Genomic DNA, 25969 nt, shown 5'->3' on the forward strand with positions numbered 1-25969 from the left:
TTTCGAAATGTGTTTTCGATGATTTCTATTTTGTTTTTCCCCCCAGTTAAATTTAGAACTGGGCTTCCAGGGGGGAAAATGGAAAGGGGCCTGCGGAAGGGCAGTGGGTTAGCTTTTGTATTTTGTAGGGAACTTGATCAGTTCGTCTATGTCTGGACGAAAGCATTCTATTTTCAAAGCATTTAAAACAATTTCGCTGCACGCCCAAGCAATTTTTGTGTGTTTAATTTATGAATTTCGAAAATGTTTTTCTTTTCAAAAACATCTTTTATATTGTGCTTTATTTTTGGGTCTCGCGGGCAAAACAGGAAATATTCGAGCGGGGGTGGTGGGAAAAGGTCTGTAAGGCCTACAAATTTTAAAGGTATTTTTTCAAAGGAATAACAAATAATTGTAGGTAATATTAATATAATGGAATAAATAAATATCAACCATCAATGGTCAAATGTCTATAGGGCCTACAATTTTTAAAGTTATTTCAAAGCAAACTAAATAATAGTTGGCAATATTAAAATAATTAAAAAAATCAATATTAAACAAATATGGTTAAATCATAAAAAGTAAATCGAATACATTTACTTAGGTTTCTGATGGATTCTTTTATTTTCAAGTTTCCAAATCAAGTTCATTTCGGGGTTAAAAGCTAACCATCTATGGTCAAATCTTAAAGCTACTTTAAAGCAAACCAAATAATAGTTGGCAGTATTAAAATAATAAAAAAAAATCAATATTAAACAAATATGGTTAAATCATAAACATATATTTACTTACGTTTCTGATGGATTCTTTTATTTTGAAGTCACCAAATCGAGTTTAATTCGGGGTTAAAGGCGAACCATCGATGGTCAACTTTCTGCGAGTGCGTCAAAGCTAAACAAACGTCATAAGCCCCCTTTTGAACCGCCGTTCGGCCCCTTTCGGCACCCCCTTTGCAACCCCATTTTGCCACCCACTCTGGGCTTGGCCTTGTAATGTTCGCTCTACCTGACAACTATTTGTCGCTGCTGTCGTCGTCGGCGTCTCCCCTCTTGTTGCTGCTGACCCATTTAGGGTTATATATACACAAACATCCTCATTCCCATCCCCTAGCAACTGAAAACTGAATCTCCATACCCATTCCCTCCATAAAGTCCATAAACTATATATGCCATATATGCACTTGCATTATGTACGTACTGGCACTCATGGAAGCTGTCACAATTCGCTTACTCCGGCTGGTCCTGCGAAATATATTTAAATAACGCTGCCCAAGTTGCCAGTGCGAAACTCAAACTTTGCAAAGTTTTCGCAAATTTAATTAAATCAACTAAACGGATTACAGTTTCAAATGCACTTTAAATGCATTGGTTGTGCGTGTGTGCCTGTGTGGATGTGTGTGCGCCAAGGATTAACAATATTTGTGAAAACCTTTCTCGAGCTTTGTAATCTGATTTGCAAACTTAAGCCCTTACATTTGTGTGCTGACAAAGTCCGAGATCAGAACTTGAGTTGCAAATTGAATATGCTTTGCGTTGCGAACCTAATTTGTGACAAATAAATTTAATTACCGGGCGAAAGATGTGGATAAATATTTTGTTAACCAAAAGAAGACGCTATTTGCATATATGCAATATTAAATGATGGAATTTTCGGTAAAACTCCTATTTAAATATTTATTTAAGTAATTACTTATGAATTACCGAGGAAAAGCATTTAGTTTATATGCAGATAAATATTTTGTTAACGAAAAGAAGGCTTTATTTGCATAAATTCAATATTAAATGATGGAATTTTTATAAAATGCTAACAAGAAATATTATATGTGCTACTTATTTTGCTTTTATTTTTCTTCTATTATTTTTAAATAATTATCTTGGGTTATTTTATACCCACAGACATATATTCTTTTTACATTAAATAAAGACTTCTTTGAAGGCAGCTTAAGAATTTTGTTCCTGTTTAGATAAAGTAGTTTCTATATTTTTTATATTTGTGCTGTTATTTTTTCTATATTCCATATTGATGACGTGCAGCCTCACTCACTCACACACACACACACCGTTGGGATGCGTGTGCAGCGAGAGTAGTGTGTTTGCACTAGTTTCGCCGCCAGTGACGTCATAGTTTCCACGGCAGACGTCATCGGGAGGCAGCGAGGTCAGTCCATGCAACATGCAACATGATGCAGGAATATGATATGGATTCCATGTGCATGCGTTCGTGGAAAGGAAAATGGCGCCTAATTGATTGATGGTCCAATAAGCTGAGGTCAATCAGGGGCCCCGATTTTGCACCCCACCACCCACTTTACACCCACACTTGAAAAATATCTAAAATGCTAGTACCATATATCATATTATATTGTATCAATCGATTGTGTTGCAAAACAAGAAGTTGGAATTTAAGTTTGGGTAACTTTTATTTTTCAAAATATCTATATAAAATTGTGGCTGCAATTTTAATACAAATTCTATTAATACACTGAAAATAATTAATTTATAAAAGTAAATATGTGCCGCATATTTAAATATTAAAATTCAAAAAAATATTATTTAAATTGCCTGTTTAAATTTGAAAATATTGGAAACTAGGCGGAAAATATTAGATATATCTTTAATAATTTTGTAATTAAATCAAAACTAATTTCATATAAAATATTTCAATTAAATGTGGAATTTCACTAGTTTTTAAAACAGAATATTTCGGAATTTTTCCCAGTGCTTTCGTGGCCCGTCGGACGTCATTGGTCTTCATTAGCCAAGGAACCTCCGCCGTCCGGCCTTTCCATCCGCATCCGCAGCCCCCGCAATCCCCGCACAAACGTCCACATCCTCCGCCACGAAGGACATCCAGCACAATTTTCCACATTTTCACCCAGGGGGTGGGTTTGCTTTTCCATTCACTGCTGACGTTTGCCACTCCGTTCGCTCCTGCCTTGAAATCCTGCAGTTTTGTGAATGAAAGTCTTCAGCGTCATCAATGGGCCTCCCATTCCGATTTCCATTTTCATTTTCATTTCCATTTTCATTCCGTTCTCGGTGGGTGGCAGTGGGCGGTGGACGGTGGGCGTGGCGCTATGGCAACAGAAATGCAGAAAAAACAAAACCAGTTAAATGCCAAGCGAGTTGAGCTGGATGAGCAATGTCCTGGTGTCCTGGCCCCATGGAAATGTGCTCGCTTTGTCCTGTTTGGCATTCAATTGGATCTGATTCGAGCGACTTTATCTGGCCGGACACTTTGATGACTTAAGCATTACTATTGCCACACAGACATTTCAGCTTTTTTAGCCTTTTGAGCCTCATGAGCCATTCGAAGGGGAAAAAGGAAGGAAATTGTCATTGCAATTTGGATTTGAATACAAAGGTAGTTGCATTTTAATTGATCGGGGTCTTCTTTCTATTGTTCCATGGTGTTATCACAGATAGTAGGATACATTTTCGGTATGGATAAATAGAAGTAAGGTTATGAGGTATCGGCCATATAGAAATATGTTTTTTTGGGGATAGAAAATATTCAAACTCATTGAAAAATAATTGTATTATATTCTATTATTATTTCCGAAACTAAGCCTTTTGTTTTAGATTTTTATGTCAATCCGTTCTCGGTGATTCTTGCTACTCCCCTTTTTTTTGGGAGACCTTTATATATTAATCAAATTTTCTGTTTATTTATTTTTAAAATCTAAGATATGGGAAATATTTTTAAAAAACCCCTTGAAACGTATGTAATAATAATAAGATATTTCTATATTTTCTATAGTTTCCCATTTATTTTGCTAATCAAACCAAACACCTCAAAACTATAGATTTCGATTGCAATGGTGAATCAGGAAACCCAGCGTTCGTTCGGCTGTAATTCTCGCCGTCTTCCCTCTATTTGTGCCAGACTAGACACTTGCATGAACAATCGACGCATTCCTATACGAGAATCGCCCACAGATCTTGCACACAGATTGCCGCTCTATATACGCGACTATATGGTATTATATATATGGCTTATAGGATATAGCGTATAGTATATAGCCGCCGACGCTCGGCCAGATCGAAATCCATGCATGCACATAGCACATAGCGCCGAAATGATGTCTGCAGCTATATGGGATGGTATGGTATGGTATATGTATGCTATATAGCGACGCCCATACAATGTATATGTGGCATAATAAAAATACGCTTCTTTCGGGCTGTCTCTATTTTTTCTCTCTCTCTCTTTTCTCTGCTGGGCAGCTATAGCTGACAACTAGCCCGTTTATCTAAAGATATAGCTTATGGCCATATAGCCTATATTCCACCTACTCTTTATCTAATTACTTGGCATCTGGAATCGAAATTCCTGTTTTATTCTTGCGAGTAGCGAGAATCGCAACTCAAAAGTTTCAATTCATTTGCTTTGCTTTTCGCTGGCTCTTCACTGGCTGACCCCGATTTATTTTTAGAAGTGCACTAAAAATAAATTCGAAGGTCGGTTCGTAATTGGCTGGGATTGGGTTTGATGGGGAGGGGAGAGGGGGGTTTCGAGGGGCGGAAGGAGCAGGAAGCGGACTCCAACTTGGACGCACTGCATAAACTGCATAAGGTCAAAGTGTCAACTGCAGCGGCAGCAGCAAAAGCAGCGAAAACGAAAACGAAACCGAATCGGTTGCGAATCGGGTGGGGTTCGGTTCGGTTAGGTTCGGTTTTGGTTTTGGTGGGGATGGGATCGGTTCTCTCTGGGCTCTGGGCTCCATTCATCTGCGGGGCCAATGGGCAATGTCAAACAGGTGTGCAGACGCCGTCGACGTCATTGCCGCTGCATGGAACATAAACCCAAAACCCCCAGCCTCCATCCCCCCATCCCCCCATCCTCTCATCAACTGCTGTTCAAGTCCAACCCGATACCAAGTACCGAGTACCGAGTAACCGTGTATCCGTGCATCCGAGTACCTAGCGAAACCAGACCTCCGCCCCTGAGCCCCTCAATCATTCACGATGTCCTGTGGCCACCGCGAATCGGAGACGCAAAAGGGGACAACTCCTTGGCATCCAAACCATAAATACATCATACGGCGAATATAAGTTACCTTCGCAAATTTCGAAATTCTTATCCCTTCAAGCAAGAAGTCCGCCATTTGTCTGCCCTAACTGACATTATAATACAATTTTTCGATTTTAATAATAAATATCAGTTTTTTGGCCATAACAATGGAAATTATGATCGAAATATGGAGTGTCGTACCTTGTTGAACTCGTGGTTTAATTTCCAATCAATTGGCATTCAAACCTAGAAATTTTCCAATTTTTTTATTTTTTGCAAAAAGTTGTGTGTGTGTACCCCTTATAAAAAATGTGAAAATTTATCAAAAAATAAATTTCCATGAAAGTGATGGGATTTGTTAGTATAGGTCGTTAGCTGTTCGAAACAGTCGGTCTTTTAGCTGTACGACTTGAATTGTCCAAGCTACGACTAAAAAACCATACTAAAAAAGGTCGTTTTTGTCGAAAATTCGAATCCATATTTTCCACCCTAATATATCAGTACTTTGGCCATAACAAAGGAAATAATGATCCAAATATGGAATGTCGTACCTCGTTGAACTCGTTATTTAATTCCTAATCGATTGGCATTCAAACCTAAAAATTTTCAAAATTTGTCATTTTTCGCAAAAAATTGTGATGTTACCCCTTATCAAAAATGCGAAAATTTATCAAAAAATCAATTTCCCAAAAAGTGATGGGGATCGTTAGTTTAGATTGTTAGCTGTTCGAAACAGTCGGTCTTCTGGCTGTGCGCCTTTGATTAACTAAATTTTGAATAAAAAACATCAAAAATACTTTTCTCCAAAATCTTTCCGACTAACACAATATAGCCATTTACTCTACAAGTAACGGGCATAAACATAGTAATAATAAAGATACTTAAAGGCAATCTAATTTCTTAGTTGAATTAAAATGAAAAATAACCTTTAAGTAATTTGTACAGGCAAAATCTTAAAAATGGCTGAAAGTGTTCTTTAAATTTAAAAAAGTAGTCTTCAGGAGTCTGGTTTTCTATTTATACGAACTGTGATGTCTAGCTCTTTCTCGGGGCTTTTGATAAACTTTTCTGTTCTTTCTTTCTTTCTTTGATTGTTTAGCAGGGGCTTAGGCGGGGGGGCATCGTGCGAAGGGGTACGGGAATGGGAATGGGAACAGGACTTGCGACTTTCGGCTGTCTGGGTTCCGAACCACCGGCCACGCCCCTCCTTCCTCCACCGCCTCCATCCCTCTTTCGCCGTCTGCTAACACAGTGACCTAGTGCCGAGTGCCGAAATGAAAGGAAAAAAAGGAGCGCGGCACACGAAGGCTTTCGGCCCAGTGACGTCACGGCTGGCATTCATTCACAGGATGTGAGGCAAGTGCATCCAATGCTGCTTTCTGTTGCTGGCTGCAAATGGAAATTTTCATTGAGAAATCGCCAGTATTGGATGGCATGGTATCCAGGCACAGGCACAGCGGACCCAGCCCCAAAAGGAGAGGCCCAACCGAAGACCCCGAACCCCATCGCGACCCCAGACATAATCTGCAAAGGACACTGTGTGCGACATCATGATGCTGCCTCTGCCTCTGCCGCTGCCTCAGCCTCAGTCGACGTCAGGCGCTTCAAATTTGAGCCTGGTCATGGGTTTACATTCGCAGTGCCAGCATCTGGGAAAATCAGTCGGAAACTCGTCTCCAAGCCAAACAGTCGTGAGCGGCTCCAACCATCAAAGCCAAAAATCAAAAAAATATTTAATACAGAATTACAAAGTCTGGCGCCAAAAAAAGGAAACCCTTTTTTTTTTAGATTTTTTTACAAGTGTCAAAAGTGTTCTAGTGAAGCATCGAACTCATCAACCTACAGCATCGAATACTCTGTCCTACGTGCGAGTTCCACTAAGCAAGTTTTGAGATCGTTTTAAAAACAAAAACTTGACACGTTGAGCTCGTTCGTGGAATGGCGCCCAACTTCAAAGAAAAGACTGATAATAAAATACAAATTAAAAAACAAAAACTAAACAATTTTTTTCTGTGCTCTTTGTAAGTATTTGTAGATTGTTTTTTTTTTAATATTTCTCATACTTAAATAGTTCTCATCATCATTACATTTACATGAAACATTTAGCACAGCTTTTAGGTTGAGCAAGATTTTAAGAGAATATTTACTAGTAAAATAAGGACTTTGATTGTGATAATATTTCAAAATCCCAAAAGATTCTGTTTTAGTTATTTCAACTATAATGCTTTAGAGTCTTTAGAGATTTTGTTTTCATTATTTCAACATTCAACAACAGACTTGTATAAATATTCTTGACATGATAGGTTACAAAATCAGAATTATTCTTTTGTTAAAAAAACAGGGAAGGGAAAATAATAAATGATCAAATTTACCATTAAGTTTTTACATTTTATACCAAAAATAAAAGAGAACCACTGAAAGTTTTAAATTGAGAAACCAACTAATGTCAGTTTTAAATAAAACGTTTGCCTACTTTTGGACAGCTTGGAAAAGGGAAAAGGGGAGAACTTTCAGAGAAAGTTGGGGAAATAATATTGTAAAGTTGGAAACTCCAAAACTCCAAACTACTGCTTATTTTTCGCGAAGCAGTGCACGAAAAAACGCTGCCTACTTTCAGGGGCAGCCCAAACATTGTTGACCCTGCGCCTGTTTGTTGTTGTTATTCTCTTGGGGCTGAAAAGGGGTGGCAATGGGTGGCAAGGCGATGGGTGTCCATCAGCAACATGTGACGAGCCTGCAGAGGCCATTTACCCGCCGCCACTGACGTCATAGTCGCCACAGCCAAGCAGATGCTGTGATGTGGATGTGCAGACCCAGTAACCCAGTGCCGAATCCGAATCCGAATCGAAATCCGAAATCCAAGACGAAGTCCCAACGAAGACGAAATGAGAGAAAGTGGCTGGAGAAAGTGAAAGGCACGCTGCACAGCGAGAAAATACGTTTATATTATTTAAATAAATATCTAATAACAAGATAAGAGCTTTAAGTTCGTTTATCAGAGTGCCATTAAGTATGCTGTGAATAACACAACGCCAGCTGTATACCTTATGACACTTTGCTAAATGAGTTTAAGAGAAACGGTATTTAATAAAATCTTAGAAACTATTAACCCAATAATATTTAAAAGTAATATAAAAACATATATCAAAAGCTGTCGAAAAGTATGCAATGATATATTTAACTGCTCACATCTGATGGAAATGTTCTTAGCATGCTTTTAGACATCTCTACCGGTCATTTTGCTAATCTAAAAACAAAGCAGTGCACAATTTCCATATATCATTCCGTTCATTCTTAAAAAATCATCTGGTAAATATCCTTAACATAAATTTAAAACTTATAATATATTTTACAACTATTTAATATGTTTGTTTTTTGAGAAATTTTTCACAGCAAAGTTTCTTATTTACCATTTTGAAGCCCAGGTAATTATAAAACCAAATATAAACTGATAAATTCATTTTGCTTAATAAAAAAATATATATAATTATTTTATTTAGAAAAAAACCTTCTAATATTTAGTTTTAAATCGTTTAAAAAAACTTAATCCGAATTTATCAGATTTATTTTGAGGTGAGAAAAGCGATAGTTGTGAAAATTTCTCTCAGTGCCGCAACAGGAAAACGGGCGTCTGCAACGTCACTGTCCTAGATTTTCGGGGGCTTCTATTTTTAGAATAGAGGGCACTCGCCTCGCCCCGCCCCGCCCCGCCTCACTGTTTTCCATTTGCATTTTCCCTTTGCAAGGATTTTTCCGCCATTTCTTTCCGCTCTCGATTATCTTGAAGCACTGTGACGTAGCAGCGAAGGTCGCGACTCTGTCGCCCTCTCTTTCCTACCATCTATACCCCTCTCTTTCTGCAAAGGACACGTGTGACGCGCTAACAGGAGTTTATACAAGTGTATGCGGCCATTTAATTACAACATTATTTCATGAATATTGATTGAAATCAAGATTGACAGGCGGCCAAAAACAATTGTAAAAGCCCCATTCGATTTTTAAATTTTTTTTTACTTTTTATAAACTTTTATTTTAGATTTCTTTTATAGATTTCTATAATAACCATGCAATTTCTGCAAACTACTTCAACTCAAGGTGCGTAGTATGGCAATTTCTTGGTTAAAAATTGGTTAAAAGTTTGGCAAATATTTTTTATTCAGACCCCTGGCTTATTTGAAATTTATTAGCTGGCGAAGAGAATGAACTTGCTGGGAAGCACCTGTTCAATTTGATTAGGAATTCATACAAGTTCCAAAAGTTACGCTCTAAGGTCGTTCTATCGTTTAAGTATAACATATTCTACATTTAAATATTTACTAGACCTTAAACCATAACCGTTTTGTTTTACTTAATTTGTTTATTAAATTTAAATCTTATAAGAAATACATATTTATTTGTGAACATTGTATTTAAAATGAATTTTAAGTAAGAAAAATACATATATTTGTAGGTTTTTATTTTGTTTTAACACCTTTCTTTCTTATTTTATTTTATTAAATTTTTAACAAAATGTCCTATAAATACCTGGCAAGTTTAAATGAATGTCAAATGATAATACTAAATGTAGAGATACAAAAGGTATGTCTTGAATGTCGTTAATTCCATCTATACTTTCTGAATTAATTATCTACCTGTCTCTACTATTATAATTAAAATAATGAATTTGGAAATTTACTTACAGCTCTGGCCATAATTGGAGGTTCTGTCTTCTGAATGTGAATCTGGTTAAAGCATGCATATATTGTATCATATCATATCATAGCAATTATAACAAGCTACATTATAACATTTGTACATTAAACATATATTACATCATATTAAATCATATAATGTCATATTAAATCATATTATATTATATCATATCAATTATAACAAGCAAAATTTGAACATTTGTACATATTATACCATATCATATCAATTATAACAAGCTACATTATTACATTTGTACATAAATGCAGTGACAGTTGTGAAAAGCTGTCGGAAATTATGGTTTCCCAATCGACTGATCGCCGGCCTCCTTCGCCGCAGACAATCTGTCACTTGATACGCGCTAAGCCACCATTACCATCATTACCTTTACCGTTAGCGTTACCTTGTTGAGATTCCCCACTAAACACTAAATACTAAATACACAGGCACACTTTTGTATTCTGTATTCTGTATTCTCCATTCTGTATTTTGTACGGGCGCTGACCAGCGAAGCATTCGCATTCGAAGAACGAAGAGAAGATGCCATAGAAGTGCCCACCTCAGTTGCCGGGAAAAATGTTATTTAATTTTTGTAACGCCCCCGGGTTGGAAATCATGGGGGATGAAACACCTTACCACTGATTGTGGCACTTGCAGTTGCAATTCCAGTTGCAGTTGCAGTTGCATATCTCCATTCGGATCATATTTCGCCCAGCGGGACTTTGGCTTCTGGTCAAGAACCCCGGGGGCTACAAACATATATATATATATGCATAGAGAGAGAGGAAACCTGCCTCAATGTCTGGCTTTCGATTTTTTGGGATTCGCTTTCCACCCAAAGCAGCGCCGGAAAGTAGGCAGCCTTTTATTTCTTCTGCAGCTCTGCGACTGGGACACACACTAATGCGCCCCTAATAATATTACACACACATCTAAGTCTTCGGCCAGCACACGTACGGTGAGTACTTAAACAAGCTCAAACAATGGGGATGTTCTGGTCGCTATTCGCTATAAAAGGTGAACGCCGCACCGAACAATGTCTCAGTTAAACAGCGTTAATTAAGCGACAACCAGCGGACAAGCTACACATCCTACTATCGAAAAAAAACTAACTAATATCCCCACCTTTTTTTTCAAGTGCTCTCAGGATCCACAGAATTATAGAATTTTTTTATTTTCTACCGTGATTGTATATATCAGTGCCCAGGATATATATGGTAATCGTAAATAAATACAAAAAAAAAAAAAGACAAGACAATTGAAAATCAATATGCCATAGAGGGACTCAAGTCATAAACTATATACCTGCATATATTATTCAAAAACGTGGCAGGACCCCTAGTAAGTTGTAGCCTGGAATTTCGACCATATGTCGCTGGCACATCATCATCATTTATTCAGCACTCGGTTCGGCAATGTCCGTTCAACCGTAATCCCTACAGCAAGTCATCTTTGGGCGATATACGATTCGAGTAGCATATAGCGAATAACGAATAGTGAGTGTGATTCACCGACTGCGTCGCGAACCGAAAGGTACTTATTGCAGCTGCTGGCCACTGCACAAGATTAGACTTAAGACTCTTGTGCGTGTGACAGCGGCTATTGTAAGAGGCCATAGAAGCAACAGAACAGAACGGAACCGAATCATCCAATAATCGAGGCTCCATCCTGCTGTTCGTCCACCTTCCATTCACCACGAGCAGAAGCCCTAGAGGCCTAATGCAATTATTACATTTACAACATTTACAACAAGCGAATAGAAACAATCTAAAATCTAACAAATACCCAAGCGAGTTATCTGAAGTCACAGTGTCCCATTTATAGGAACCACAAAGTAAGATCTAAATGTATACAATTCAGGTAATTTAAAAACTATGTATATTCTGGAAACCAAAGTATTTTTTTGGGTCAATCTCAAATCATCAATCCGAAAATCGTCGGTAATATCAGAGACTTTCCGATAAATACTTCACTTTTAGTAATATACAATAAAAAAAGACTACTGCTCAAAGTTATACCATTAAAATTTAAGTTTATTCATTGTTATTAAAAAGGCTGATTTGAAGCTTATTTTTGGTCATAACAATGGAAATAATGATCGAAATATGGAGTGTCGTACCTTGTTGAACTCGTGATTTAATTCCCAACCGATTGGCATTCAAACCCAGAAATTTTCAAATTTTGTCGTTTTTCACAAAAAATTGTGATGTTACCCCTTATCAAAAAAGCGAAAATTTATCAAAAAATAAATTTTCCTGAAAGTGATGGGATTCGTTAGTATCGGTCGTTAACTGTTCAAAACAGTCGGTCTTTTTGCTGTGGGCCTTAAACTGTCCAAGCTACGACAAAAAAACCGTTTAAAAATGTTGTTTTCGTCGAAAGTTTAAATCCACAATTTCCTCCCTAAAATATCAGTTTTTTTGCCGTAACTATGGAAATAATGCTCCAAATATGGAAAGTCGTACCTCGTTGAACTCGGTATTTAATTCGTAATCGATTGGCATTCAAACCTAGAAATTTTAAAATTTTTTCATTTTTCGCTAAAAATTGTGATGTTACCCCTTATAAAAAATGTGAAAATTTATAAAAAAATAAATTTCCCTGAAAGTGATGGGATTCGTTAGTATAGGTCGTAAGCTGTTCAAAACAGTTGGTCTTTTAGCTGTAGGACTTGAATTGTCCAAGCTACGACTAAAAAACCATACAAAAATGATTATTTTCGTCGAAAATTGGAATCCATATTTTCCACCCAAAAATATCAGTTTTTTGGCCATAAAAATGGAAATATTGCTCCAAATATGGAATGTCGTACCTCGTTGAACTCGTTATTTAATTCGTAATCGATTGGCATTCAAACCTAGAAATTTTCAAATTTTTTCATTTTTCGCCAAAAATTGTGATTATCAAAAATGTGAAAATTTATCAAAAATTAAATTTCCCTGAAAGTGATGGGATTAGTTAGTATAGGTCGTTAGCTGTTCAAAACAGTCTTTTTGCTGTGGGCATTGAATTGTCCAAGCTACGACTAAAAAACCATAAAAAAAAAGATTATTTTCGTCGAACATTGGAATCCATAGTTTCCACCCTAAAATATCAGTTTTTTGGCCGTAACAATGGAAATAATGATCCAAATATGGAGTGTCATACCTCGATGAGCTCGTAATTAAACTACCAATCGATTGGCATTCAAACTTAGAAATTTTCAAAATTTGACATTTTTTAAAAAAAATTGTGATGTTACCCCTTATCAATGATCCGAAAATTTATAAAAAAATAAATTTTTCTAAATCAGTCCGAAAAGTGATGGGGATCAATTCATAAGGTTGTAAGCTGTTCAAAGCAGTAATTATGTTTGATTTAGGACCATTTTTGGACAAACTACAGCAAAAAACAGTTGAAAAAATCCTACCTTTATCAAAAGCGCAGATCCTGATTTTCTGATTTTTCAGATCCTGCTACAAAAGCTTAAACCACATTCATACCCTTATAGACTCGTTCCCATACCAAAGTAACCTTGAATATTTTTTAAATTTTTATTTTCACTAATTTTTGCAACATTTCATCTTTAATTATACATACATAGTTTCTCATAATTTTTACAGCTTTTTTTATATATATTTTTTTATTCCACAATATGGTATTTTTTGTCATTTTCTTTCAATTCGAACAACTTTTAACTTTTTACATCAATTTAATTTCAATGAGTTTTCCATTTAGTTTTATTTATAAATATAATTGTTTTCTGTATTTACTGTTGTTTTAAGAATATAGAGAATGCTGAAAACGGAAACATGGTAAAAAGGGTCCAACGCCTTCGTAGCGGGGGCGTGGCAAGTCGAGTTTTGGGTGTGTTTGTTTAACACGTGTTTAGCGTGCCTAATTTTCTGTGTGTTTTTGTGGGCGGGCTAGGAAACCATGGACAAAACTGTTCTCTTATATACAACGATTCGAGGAGGAGGTTCCGAGGATCCGAGTACTTAAGGATCCCCCACTTCCTCCTCATTAACTATACATTTCTCGTCTATATAACTCAGTGTGTTGTGTGTTTCGGGTATCGGTATGTTCTTCGATTTGTGCTGGAGCTCAAAGTTCACTTGGATTCTGAATTCTCGATCCACCCGGCTCCCTTTAACATTTACAATATTCGAGAGGCCATTACGAACTAAGAACAAAGCTTATCCGATCGAATCGCAAACGAGTGTGTATTTCCGTTCCATATATGCTAGGCACAATTGTTTATTGAACAGAAAATAGAAAACAGAATGGGAAGAGGCAAAAATCAATTAAATAAGGGCTTAACAAACTGGAAGAAGTCCTTGTCGAAATTCAAAATTCAAAATCGAACTGGGGCTGAGATTGCAACTAAAGAACAATAACGCTAACTTGAACTTGAAGCCCGAACGGGAGCGGGTTTAAAAATCGGGGTTTAAAGCGTTCGAAAGATCGAAGTTGGAAGTTGGGCAGGTGGAAAGGTGGAAAGGAAGCTGGGCAAGTGTTTCTTTCTGCTTACATGTGTAGTTTATTTCACATAAGTTTAGGTTCTATTGTTCGTTTCTCTTTTTCGCGGAGCTTTGAAATTCACTAATTTTTCGCTTTTTGTTTTGTTTGCTTTCTTTTTTTGTTTAGTTTTTGATAACATGAAGATCTCTTTGCAATCGGTTAACATCAAATAAGTTTGTAACTGTTGATTATTTACTATATATATATGCTGCTGCTGCTGCTTCTGCTGCTGATCCTTGTGACTGGTTGTGTGAGTGAGTGTGGTGTGTGGTGTGTGGTGTGTCTGTGTGTCTATCTGATCCTGCTCAGTGTCCTCATGCTGCTGCTCATTACGAAGAAAAATATATATATAATTATATATTTATATATTACGATTTAATATTGATTTCCCTCTGGTTTCACAATTATTTGAAATGGATTCATTTTCTGTTTTCTCAGCTTTTCCTTTTCTGTGGGAGTGCCGCCTTTCTTTCCTTTTGCCTTTTCTCTCTGTGTAGCTTCTGCATTATCCTTAACTTCTGTTCAACTTCTTCGGCTTCGTTTTCTGTGTGGGTGGGTGGGTGTGTGGCTGGTTGGTTGGTTGGTTGATTGGTTGGTTATGCGTTTGGATGGGGGGATAGCGTTTGCGTTTGCGTTTGGTGCATTTCGGATGCTGGATGGGGAGGCGCTTGGCGGGCACTACACTCCGACTGCCTGCCGCTGCTCAGCTTAGCTTAGTTATCCAGCCATGACTCGCGTCATTCTGTGTATTCCCACCAGTCCTTGTCGTACCCCTCGTGCACGTGCTTCAGCAGGACAGAGCACCGCTTTTCACAATACCTAATTGAATAAGAAAATATTTAGGAATTTGATATTATATCGTACAGGTCGAAAAACCCACCTGTATTTATCTTGCACTTTCTGCTTAATATCAGCCAAATTCTCGGATGTAATATCACGTTCCAAATACTCGGACAACGTCTCGGTTGCCGACTCCAAGTCCTTTTGATTATCCTCGAATATCATGGATTGATTGTTCTTTTTCAAGTAATACGCAAACACGTATGTGTACATGAGAGTCTGACGGCACTGGCAAAGTATGTCGACAGCCTTTTTCAGGAATTGCACCTTTAATTGTAGAGATTTTCGCTTGATGAGTTTATCTACATATATGATTTTGTAGGGCACTCACCTCAATCCAGGACATGTTGTGCTGCTGCATCTCCTCCATTTTTTGCTTCACAGATGCATACAATTTGTTCTCGAACTTCATCGACTGCATGTGGTTCATGTAGCGATTATAGTAATGGAGATATCTGTGGATTAGGTGGAATGTTTGCAATGGTAAGTAATATATACAAAAATGTGCTAGGAAATTACAATAAATATGTATATATAAATTACAAAATATAATTATTAATTAATAATCTATATGAATATATAAATATTTAAAAAAATATATAAAATATACAAAATATAATTATTTATTATTAAAATATATAAATATATAAATATAAAAAAAAATAGATATTTATAATTTACAAAAACAAATTGTTAATCTTATATTTATGCTAGTTTTAAGGACAAGAAAATTCATTTATACTACTAAAAACAACCATTAATGAGCGGCTCGTTATCTTAACTCCCCTTTTGATTTGCAATTGATTGCGCTTTACTTAGTTTAAATTCTTTTTTCCGTACGCAGATAACTCAACTTGTTTACCAGCGATAAAACTAAATTGAAAATTATAGCTGATTCATTTCGATTTTGGCTTATCATTAATTAGAGCAATTAGCAGATAAACCAAGTTCATTCATGAGTAAGCAACCCACCTGGCCAGCGAGGAGCGCAGCTTCTCCTGGGCATCCCGGGCCGTCTTGGCCTCGTCCTCGTCGTAGCGATTGCAGTTGTACCAGGAGGAGCCGTGCGGCTCCCAGGAGCCGAGACAGACCCAGCAGAACTCGTACTTGCAGTTCTGGTTCTTGCACACCATGTGATTGCAGCCGCCGTCCTTCTCGATGGTCACGCTGCACTTGGGACACTCTTTGGTATTGGCCGCAATCCAGTTGGACGTCTCCGAGTCGTCGTCGCACTTCTTCATCCACTTCTTTAGCCAGCGACACTTGACAGGATCGTGCCAATTCTCGCCGCAGGCAAAGCAGAAGACATGGCCGCACTTGCAGTGGACGCGACGCGACTCCGCATACGGCACCTTCACCGCATAGGTGCAGTCGACGGACGGACACCAGCGGAGCAGCTGGTTGCACTCCACAAAGCTATTGGTGATCAGCTGCTGGTACTTGACCCGCACCCGTGCGTCCAGCACCAGCCTGGTGACGGTCACGTCGTCCACCAAAATATCACAGCCGTGCGCCGCGCACGAGATGGTCTGGCCCAGACCCTCCGTAACGATCTTCGTTGTGAGATACTCGCGCCAACAGATCATGCAGAATCGGTGTCCGCACTCCAGCCCGGTCATGGACTAAATTTAGATTTATAAAGAGAGAATAAATATTAGTTGAAATAGCCTTTAAATATTTTATACATTTTCCTATCGTTTATATAAATATTTCAACCACTTTTTAGGCGATTTGACCTTGAATTCCCTTTCTTATCGTGCATGAATGAGGCTACAAGCATCTAAGGTCTGGCAAAAGTGAAAGTGACTACAAATTGCAATTCACAATTTGCATATTTTACTTTAACAAGACAGGTGACAAGTCGATTATCCAATCTAAAGCCTCGCATAGCGATAATTTCACTAGACATTACCAGATTCCTCTAGGGGAATTCAAATAAGTACGGTAACAATCAAAAATTATAAATCAAACTGTTAAAATATTGATAAGCTTTTGGCAATAAAATAATTGATATTATAAAAATAAAGTCTTTTGGAATATTATAGATTATAGATTGGTGCAGGCTAATCTATAAACGGAGATAAGGAATTCATGGTTTGTCGGTGGGAAAATAGTGAAAATAGCGAGTCGAAACCGCAATTAGGTCATGCAGGAACCACTTACATCTGGCGGTAGCAGGGAAAAGCATATTTCGCACTCCTCGCACTGACTTCGTGTGGTCTGAAATAGAGGGAAATGAGAAATGCATTAGATGGTACACAAAATGAAGGAACCGCAGCACTCAGAAGCTTACCGTTTGCCTGACCGCTTCGGTGGCGTTGTTAGGATTTATGACGTGTGCGCATTTGAAGAACTCCTCGGTGTTGTTGTCGTCGAAGTACTTCTCCAAGAGCTTCTCCTTGTCCCACTTGAAGTGATTCAGCAGTATCCGCGTTATGGGCGTGGGGAGCTGTGGGCACATAGAGCAATACAAAGCAAATGTCACTGAATGATGGCTAATATATATAATATATATGTACACATTGGGGCGACAGGAGGGAGAAAAAGAGGTGGCTGCATCCCAGTTGGCCTCGAAATCAATGCCAAATCATTAGCGATCAGCATTAGGATGAACCAAACCAAACTATAACCAACAAAAAGAAATTTCAAACAAAATAATGAACCAAACTGTCTTTTCTCGTCAGCATTTTAAATTAAAAGTAGGCTTTTGAGCCTAAATAATGAACTAACCTTCTTAGGGCCACTTTATCGTCCTCATGTTAAATTTAAAGTAGACTTGAAACCTTGGAACAGTTTAACAATTTAACAAGCGGACGGAAAAACGGCCTTTCCTGGTAAAAATTGATAATTAGCCGAGTCTTTTCAAGTCTATCAATAATTATTATAATTTAAATTAAATGTTTCTATTATAGTATCACTTCATTTTTTGTTATTTTCTAAAATACACCTCCAAAAATCAAAAAATATAGAAATAACTTTAAAGAGCTTTCAAAAAGTGTTTTATTTTAACTATCAATTAGCTACAGAAAATGCGTGTCAACAAAGAATGTTAATTGAATTTCATATAATAATGAAATTACCATCATAAAAAATTCCCTCAGTTTTCTAAGATTTTTGGAATAAAGTTTATCAATCAGACTATAGAAATTTCCCTCAAAACATATAATCTGGTTTTTGGAAACCTTATTTTGTTATTATCATAATAAAGTAATTTTCTTTCTAACTTAAATCAGTTTTTCTTTGTTTAACCCACATGCAGCACTTCTTTGCTCCGGATTTTGTTCTACTCAATTCCAAGAAAATCCCTGAAACTCTCGGTTTTTCCAAGGAAATCCCTTGAATCGAATCGTGGGAAAGTGAAAACTTTGGGCAAGCCAGCTGCAGATGCGGATGAGGGATGCGGATGTGGGATGCGGATCTGGCTACCTTGGGTGCGCCTGGGTGCTTGTGTTCCGATTTCACTGGCACTGGCAGTCATCAGCGGACGACCTTCAGTTTATCCCAGATCCCAGAGAGAGCAGAGCGGAGGGAGGAGGCGCTGAAGGGGGGGGCGCGAGATGCGCGGATACACATGCACTATGTGCAGTACAGTAAGAACTCTGATGGGTGACTGATCAGATATTGCAAGAATAAATGAATATTGTAAATAAATAAATACCAAAAAAAACATTACTATTTTAAGAAATTATTATTTTAAGAATTATTATTATTGATATGTAGTATTTCTAAAAAAATAATACTTGGTTTATTATATATACGACTGACTTTTTAAGAGATAGGAATAGAAGCCTCCAAGGTTTAGTGCTCAGCTGGGAAGAAATGGAAGCGGAAGTGAGCAAATCTTGAGTTTTTGTTGGACTTCTTAGGAATGTTAGACTGTAAAAATACAATTAAATGTTTTAATGCCTGGCTTTTCCAATAATTTTAAGGAAATCTATCTATATTTAGTTTATTCTATAACTTTATTGGGTTTTTAACTGATGATAGTTCGTGACTGAGGTGTTGACTGTATGTTAGAGTGTAAAAATACAAATAAATGTTAGAATTCCTGGCTTTTCCAATAATTATAAGGAAATCTATCTATATGTAATATAATCTATTATATTATTGGGTTCCCATCTGATGATGGTTCGTGACTGAGGGGGTTGACTGTATGTTAGACCGTAAAAATATAATCTGTAAAAAATAAATAAATCTATCTATATGTATTTTATTCTATAACATTATTTGGTTCCCAACTGATGATGGTTCGAGACTGGGAGTGTTGACTGTATGTTAGACAGCTCTTCCAGTAATTTTAAGGAAATCTATCTATATGTATTTTATTCTATAATATTATCTGGTTCTTTACTGATGACGGTTCGTGACTGAGAGGGTTCACTGTATTTGTTGTTAATTAATTTCGATAGAAGGCAGATAGATAGAACACTTAGCTGGCGCCCACTGTACTTACCTTCAGCAGCAGATTGACATCGTCGATGATCTCCCGCTGGTGTTGCACAATCTCGTCGGTGGTGAGCACCTTGTACTGGTAGTCGTCCTGGTCCAGCTGGCGCTCCGCGGAGCTCGGCAGGTCCACCTCCATCCCGAAGTCGTCGTCGCCGTCGTCGCCCGAGGAGACGTTCCCCGAGTCGACATTATCGCAGAAATCATTGTCATTGTCCGAGTCCATTTTTCGGTCTCTGTTTTGCGCTTCTTCTTCTTCTGCTGCTCCTTCTCTCTGCCTCTGCCTCTTCCTCTGTTCCTCCCCGCTCCACTTCCTCTTCCACTTCCTCTTCCTCTCTTGAGCTCCCCTCTTTGTTCTTCGCTTTCGTGGCTTTGTTTTTCCTCTTCGCTTTTGGCTTTGGAAACTTGCTTTTGTTTACGTTTTTGCGCAGCCCTTTTCTTTTCCCGTCGCTCTTGTTGTTGTTGCTGTCGACGCTTGTGGCGTGGCCCGTTGCGCTCTTCCTGCGCTTTTTGCACACTTAACACTAGCTTGTTTAATTGGCTGCTGATTTAAACGCTGCGTGCTGCTGCTGGGTTTTTTTTTTAATAAGGGGGAAAAGAAAAATACATATGTGAGAATTTTCTAATGACAATAGGATGGGGCCTTCGTTCAGCTGACGCGGTCATACTGGCGGCGGTATTTTCGGCAGTACGGTCCTACCTAACAGGGGCGAACTGCTGATTTAACAGCGCCAAAGCCAAAATAACATTCTGTTAACCGTGTGTGTGTGTGTGGATGTACATATATTTTGTATATTATATACACAATTGTTGTTGTTTTTCTTTGATTTTGTTTTGTTGTCCCGTCCCCCCTTTCGTTCACTTTGTAAGCAGATTATGTTGTTTGCAAGGCATTTTCAAGGTTTTCACCAGCACACTCGAGCTGGTGGCACACACATGCGCACGTTACGACACACACACGGACAAACGCACACACACACACACTCGAAAAGCTTGACTTTTTGTTGACTTTTTACGCACTTTTGCCACAATTAAAACACCAGTGGGGTGGCCGACTCGGCAGCGAGTTCAGTTGCATGGCAGCCTGGCGGCGGTTGCGTTGACGTTGAACTTCGAAAGTCGATTTAAAAACATTTTAAAACATTTCTTTCATTTTTCGACAAGTGAACGCAGAATTATCGATTAAATCACGCTGACAAAATCTAGTCTAACAGGGATATCGATGGTTGCACTCAATTTCGTGCTCGCTGTTAACCGAAAACATCGATGACACAGCGTAAGCAAGGCTTATCGATAGGTGTGTGTATGTGCTAACTCAGCCGTGTCTCGCTCCGCACAGTGCTGTAAAGTGTCGCAAGGGCGGTGGTTTGTGTCCTAGCTTAAAACCAAGATGGCGATCAACTTTGAAAGCCTTTAATTTTCAGTTACTTTTTCACCAACAAAATGGCCGCCATTCATTATTAAAATAGAAAAACCAAATTAAATTTTGTTAGAAAACTGCTTTTATTTAAAATCCTAAATATATTTACATCCATTCGAGCAGCCATAGGCCATCTCACTCTAATCCAGCACGATCTAGCCTCTCTTTCTATTCGAAACTCGTACAAGAAAGAGATCACCTCTCTACATCCGTCTCGCTCTTAACGAATACTTTTTTCTTGGAACCTCCCAAGTTTCGTATAACAATTCACCAGTTCTGCGAAACTTGGAAATTTCCTTTGTTTTTTTTGGAATGGTTAAGGCACGTAAAACGTTACGAATGCAACATTTTGCATGCCTTAAGACTTTGATTTCGTTCAATGGCGGCTTGTAAAACGTTGCGCGTCTTAAGGGCTTTCAACGCGTTGACGGCGATTGCTCCATTTTGTTTTACAGCTTGACGACGCGACATACGAGTCAAGCATGAAAACAATCACCTGGTTTTCAAATAATCGAATTACTTAGCTGGTCGTACAGCAATACAACCTCTCGATTACAGGAAAACCATTAAAAAAACGGAGCGACCGATTCTTTAATGCTTTTGCTTTGGAAAACGGTTCGAACGATTCTCAACGCGTTTTGACTGGGCTGCAGTCTCTCGTTCATTCGAACCCTCCTCCAAAGCTATTGTATATATTACCCCTTAGGTGGCCATCTCAACGTCCTAAAAGGGAGAAAGAGAGGTAAGTAATTAGAATTGTCGCTGTTGCAACGTGGCCGAAAACCTCCTTTAAGGAAATTTTCAAATTTGATTTCAAATCTACACCGATCACGGAAGTAACCCACTCACTTGCAGCTATTTTTCGAGACTGAAAGGAAAACGCGGGATGGAATGGAAGTTATTAATAGGTCACCACCATTTTGTTTGTGTGTGTGTGTGTGTGTATACGTTGCATGGGGCACTTACCATGACAATGGAAACTGTACCGCACCACATTTGATATTACTATTTGAACGCCCCCCAAAAATTTTTATTAAATTTTCACTTTGTGCAAGAAACTAGGAAAACTAAGAGCATAATGCCAAATCGAATGAGTAATCAGTGTGTGTGGAAAATAATAAACTGAACTGCAAATATGTGAGTGAGTGTTGGATCAACGGAAAATTAATTAAATTTTAGAAATTAAAACCCAAAACCTTTTTACCAACGAACGTTCGTTTACCTGAAAAACCTGAATTCTATTATATTTTATTTTTGGCAGTATATAAATACCGGAAAATGCCTGCAACAAAGCAAACGCAAAAGGTCCTAAAATTGGATGTGGTATTTTTGGTAGTATATAAATACCGGAAAATAAATATAAATATAGTATTTATATACTAAAGTAGAAACGGTGGTATTGGAATGGAATGGGGAACATGGGATTAAAACGAATTCTCCAAATTTTAAATTATACCGCTGTTGCAACTTGTATATCGCTGCTGCAATTTTAAGCAAAATTGATTTTAACTTGTAAATTTGTAATTTTAACTTTTAAAGAACTTGTAAAACTAATTTGTGGATAATATCAATATTCCCATGGAAATTGTTATTACATTTAAGTGAAATGGCGGGGAAAACAGAGGGTTTTAACAACTTTTTTCTAAATTTTGAAACTTTTTCGAGAAAGAATATTGAAGAAAACAATCAAAAATATATTAAAAAGAAAAGTTTAGGCTTTTTCTAACCGATTTCTGTTAGTATTTTAATATTTACTTCCCCAAATTAAACCTTAATCTTCAAATAAAGCAAATTAAGCTTTGTGAAAACAGAATAAAAAGACACTAGATTTTACTTAATTTGAAGAAAACAAACAAAAATATATTTAATAAAAAAGTTTAGGGGTTTTCTAAGCGATTTCTGTTAACATTTTCTTAATTATTTCTCTAAAGCAAAACTATATTTTTCATAAAAACTTTAAGCCTAACTTAACCTTCAAATAAACTCAATTAAAACAGAATAAAAAGACACTAGCTATTACTTAATTCCAATGTGTGTTTATTTGGCCCTTGGAATCGATCAGTCGTTCATGTCGCCCACTCCTACTGCCCCGCCCATGGCGTGATTCAGTTCCTTTCCCCCGGCGGCCAGGACGTCCAGGAGCAGATCGCCCTTGTCCTTGCGCCTGCTGGGCCGCACCTTCTTCTGCTGCTGCAGGGCGGCCACCTGGGCGGCGTGCATCTGCCTGCGGTGCTTGTGCATGTTGCCCGAGTTCTTGAACGTGCGCTCGCAGAAGGCGCACTCGTACAGATCCTGTCCCGTATGGGTGGCCGTGTGCTCCTCCAATCCCCGACTGCTCTTGAACTCCTTGCCGCAGTGCGTGCACTTGTGATACTCCTTCGGATGATGGTAGCGTATGTGCGCGGCCAGCTTCGCCCGCGAGCCCTTCTCCAGACCACACTGCTCGCACTTCCACTGGCGCAGCGAGGCGGCGTCCAGATGCATGTACATGTGCTTGCGCAGACTGTTCTCGTCGGAGAGCCACACCTGGCACTCCTGGCACTGCACCTCCGGCAGCTGGGAGCCCTCGCGGTGGACGGTGCGCTTGTGGACGAGCAGATTCTGCTTCGTCTTGAACTTGGCGCCGCAGGCGTCGCAGATGAAGGGCACGAAGGCGGGGTCGTGGGTGCGTCGCATGTGCAGCCGCAGATCGACGGCGGTGCGAAAGCTACGTGGGTTATATATTCTCAGTTATCGTTTTAGTTATATATTTCCTTTACTTACGATCTATCGCAATGCTTGCACTGCTCCTTCCGCTCCTGCTGATGCACCCGCGAGTGAATGGTGAGCAGGAACTGCTTGGAGAAGCGCTTCGAGCACTGATTGCAGGCGAAGCTCAGCTCGTCCTCGTTGGAGTGGAAGCGCAGCATGTGCACGTCGTAGCTGATGCGGCTGACCAGCTGCTTGGCGCAGATCTTGCAACGAAAGTAATCGGGATCGTTGTGCATGCGCAGGTGGTCGACGTAGAGGGCGCGCTTCTTGTAGCGCCGCTGGCAGCAGACCACATAGCCGGCGGACTGGTGATGGCTGCGGAAGTGACGCTTCATCTCGGCGAAGCTCTGGAACTGATCGTCGTCGCTGCCGCCGCACAGGCAGCACTCCAGGCGGCCATGCAGCGCGATGTAGCTGTCCATTTCGCGGCTATTGGTGCTACGGCTTTCTGGGTCACCCTCCGCCTCCTCATCCTCGTCCGCTTCCTCCTGGTGGCGCTTCGTCTTGGCCTTCGCCTTGGCCACCCGGCTTTTGGGTGCTGCCGCCGCCCTTGGTCGCATTGTTCGCCTGATGGGCGAGGGCATCCTGCTGCTGCTCCTGCTGCTCTTGCTGCTCGCATCGCCATCGATCTCGTTGCACTCCTCGTTGTCCGCCGGCGCGGGACTCACATCGATCTCCGGCTCGCACAGGATCTGCGCCTTGGTGTCCGCATCCTCGTCGTCCTCCGAAAAAGGCTCCATTTTCAGCTGCTGCAGGCCCAGCTGCTTCTTCATCACCATGGCGCAGAACTGCTCGAAGTCGGCCAGCTGCTGCCAGCACTGGGTGCACAGGCACTTGGACACCGCGTCGTTGGGCAGGAGCTGCGGGATTTAGAGATTCCCAGTTAATTAAGAATAAAAGTTTAAATAGAGGGAAAAACTTGATTTGCACCTACCACCAACTGCAGGTGCTTTTCAATTAGCTCAGCCAGATGGGAGGGCGCCTCCTCCTGCTGCTGCTCCTCCTGGTCGAAGATCGGCACGCTGTGCTCCGCATTGTCCAGGCAGAGGCGACATATCATTGCGCGACGGCTGCAGGAACACCAATTAATTCAATTAATTGCCAGGCAAAATAATTCGGTTTACCACACGTGGCGTTGCCAGATCGCGGCCAGAATCAACGTCAGGCGATAGAGTTGCCAGGGTGGAGCCAAAGAAAAAAGCTAAAGGGGCGAGTGATGGTTTAAAAACAAGCTAAATTAAAGCTAAGATAAATTAAAAAATTACTTTTGTAGAAAACAAAAATGTACTAAACTTATTAAACAATAGTAAACAGTAAAAATGTATTTCTAAATTTCTAAAATATAAGGTCCACTGTTTACGCTCTTATTAATCCACATACAAATGTTAATCAATCTAATTACTAATTTATTTATTTAAATTAAGAGCTCTAGCAGCTAAGGCCTTCAGCTCATCTGAGGTTTGAGATTAATTACATATTTTTTTCTTATTTTTTAAATTTAGATTTTTTACTTAATGTGGGCTTTTCCAAGGAATGAGATGATTTTAATTCCTAAGAAAACTGTCTCACAAAAAAATATACAGTCGAGCCGAAAGCCTTAGTTGCTAGTGCTTTTAAATCCTTCTTATCTCATAGTTTTACACTGTAGGTTATATAAATAAATAAGTAATTCCCAATTATTGTTGATCAATTTATAGAGATATATCTAATGCTCAAGTGTTTGAAAACAGTTCTAAAAAACTAGCTAGAAAACTAGCCAGACGGTGGGCACTGACCACAACAACAACACGACAGGCGGAAAGGAGAAGAGAAGACGCGACGCCCCGAAGCCTCAAAAAGTAATTGAATTAGAATAGAAATAGAAATAGAGCCCCAATCCCGATCCGATCCCCATTTGCCGGCGTCTCTCATCCAGAATGACCGTTTCCGCCGCAGTGGACCAGTACACGGTGCTAACGGGTGACCGCTCCAAGATCAAGGATCTCCTGTGCAGCCGGCTAACCGAATGCGGTTGGCGGGATGAAGTGCGTCTGATGTGCCGCTCCATTCTGCTGGAGAAGGGTTCGAATAACAGCTTCACCGTGGAGCAGCTCATCACCGAGGTGACGCCCAAGGCACGCACCCTCGTTCCCGATGCCGTCAAGAAGGAGCTGCTCATGAAGATCCGCACCATTCTCACCGAAAACGAGGAGGAGGAGGCCGAGGAGCCGGAGGAGGAGTCCTAAAATCCACCACATCCCTGATTTCCACTAACTTGCTAACCACTACAGTAATTACTCTCGTTTATTTGTACGGTTTTATACATAAATCCCATAAATCCAGGGAGCATTA

General features: G+C 39.3%; 3 protein-coding genes and 1 long non-coding RNA gene across 6 annotated transcripts; 1 reads left to right on the forward strand and 3 right to left on the reverse strand.

Moving 5' to 3' along the window:
* Nucleotides 1-14176: 14176 nt before the first annotated feature.
* Nucleotides 14177-20663, reverse strand: ari-1 (E3 ubiquitin-protein ligase ariadne-1). Of its 2 annotated transcripts, none has more exons than XM_017155746.3 (8): nt 20488-20663; nt 19475-20033; nt 17315-17470; nt 17185-17241; nt 15994-16643; nt 15353-15476; nt 15062-15288; nt 14177-15000 (listed from the first exon to the last, which is right to left on the reverse strand). In XM_017155746.3, exons 2-8 carry the CDS (start codon nt 19691-19693, stop codon nt 14919-14921), a joined length of 1515 nt encoding a protein of 504 aa, XP_017011235.1. In that variant the 5' UTR covers nt 19694-20033; nt 20488-20663; the 3' UTR covers nt 14177-14918. The 2 variants fall into 2 exon arrangements, with proteins under 2 accessions (XP_017011235.1, XP_070074683.1); XM_070218582.1 differs by having other exon boundaries at nt 19475-20036.
* Nucleotides 20664-20963: 300 nt separating this feature from the next.
* On the reverse strand, nt 20964-22103 carry LOC138913907 (uncharacterized). The gene is made up of 3 exons (XR_011419787.1): nt 21854-22103; nt 21737-21755; nt 20964-21610 (listed from the first exon to the last, which is right to left on the reverse strand). It is a non-coding gene; the product is annotated as an uncharacterized lncRNA (long non-coding RNA).
* Nucleotides 22104-22787: 684 nt separating this feature from the next.
* LOC108066957 (transcription factor grauzone) lies at nt 22788-24781 on the reverse strand. Its single transcript, XM_017155765.3, has 4 exons — nt 24763-24781; nt 24573-24708; nt 23651-24498; nt 22788-23594 (listed from the first exon to the last, which is right to left on the reverse strand). Exons 2-4 carry the CDS (start codon nt 24696-24698, stop codon nt 22946-22948), a joined length of 1623 nt encoding a protein of 540 aa, XP_017011254.2. The 5' UTR covers nt 24699-24708; nt 24763-24781; the 3' UTR covers nt 22788-22945.
* A 620-nt stretch (nt 24782-25401) lies between these two features.
* Nucleotides 25402-25963, forward strand: e(y)2 (enhancer of yellow 2). 2 transcript variants are annotated; one of them, XM_017155756.3, is made up of 2 exons: nt 25402-25476; nt 25574-25963. In XM_017155756.3, coding segments are annotated over exons 1-2 (291 nt in total). In that variant the 5' UTR covers nt 25402-25475; the 3' UTR covers nt 25864-25963. The 2 variants fall into 2 exon arrangements, with proteins under 2 accessions (XP_017011245.1, XP_017011244.1); XM_017155755.3 differs by having other exon boundaries at nt 25414-25476; nt 25554-25963.
* The last annotated feature ends 6 nt before the right edge of the window (nt 25964-25969 follow it).

The sequence above is a fragment of the Drosophila takahashii genome, chromosome X (assembly GCF_030179915.1).
Source record: "Drosophila takahashii strain IR98-3 E-12201 chromosome X, DtakHiC1v2, whole genome shotgun sequence".
NCBI lineage: Eukaryota > Metazoa > Arthropoda > Insecta > Diptera > Drosophilidae > Drosophila > Drosophila takahashii.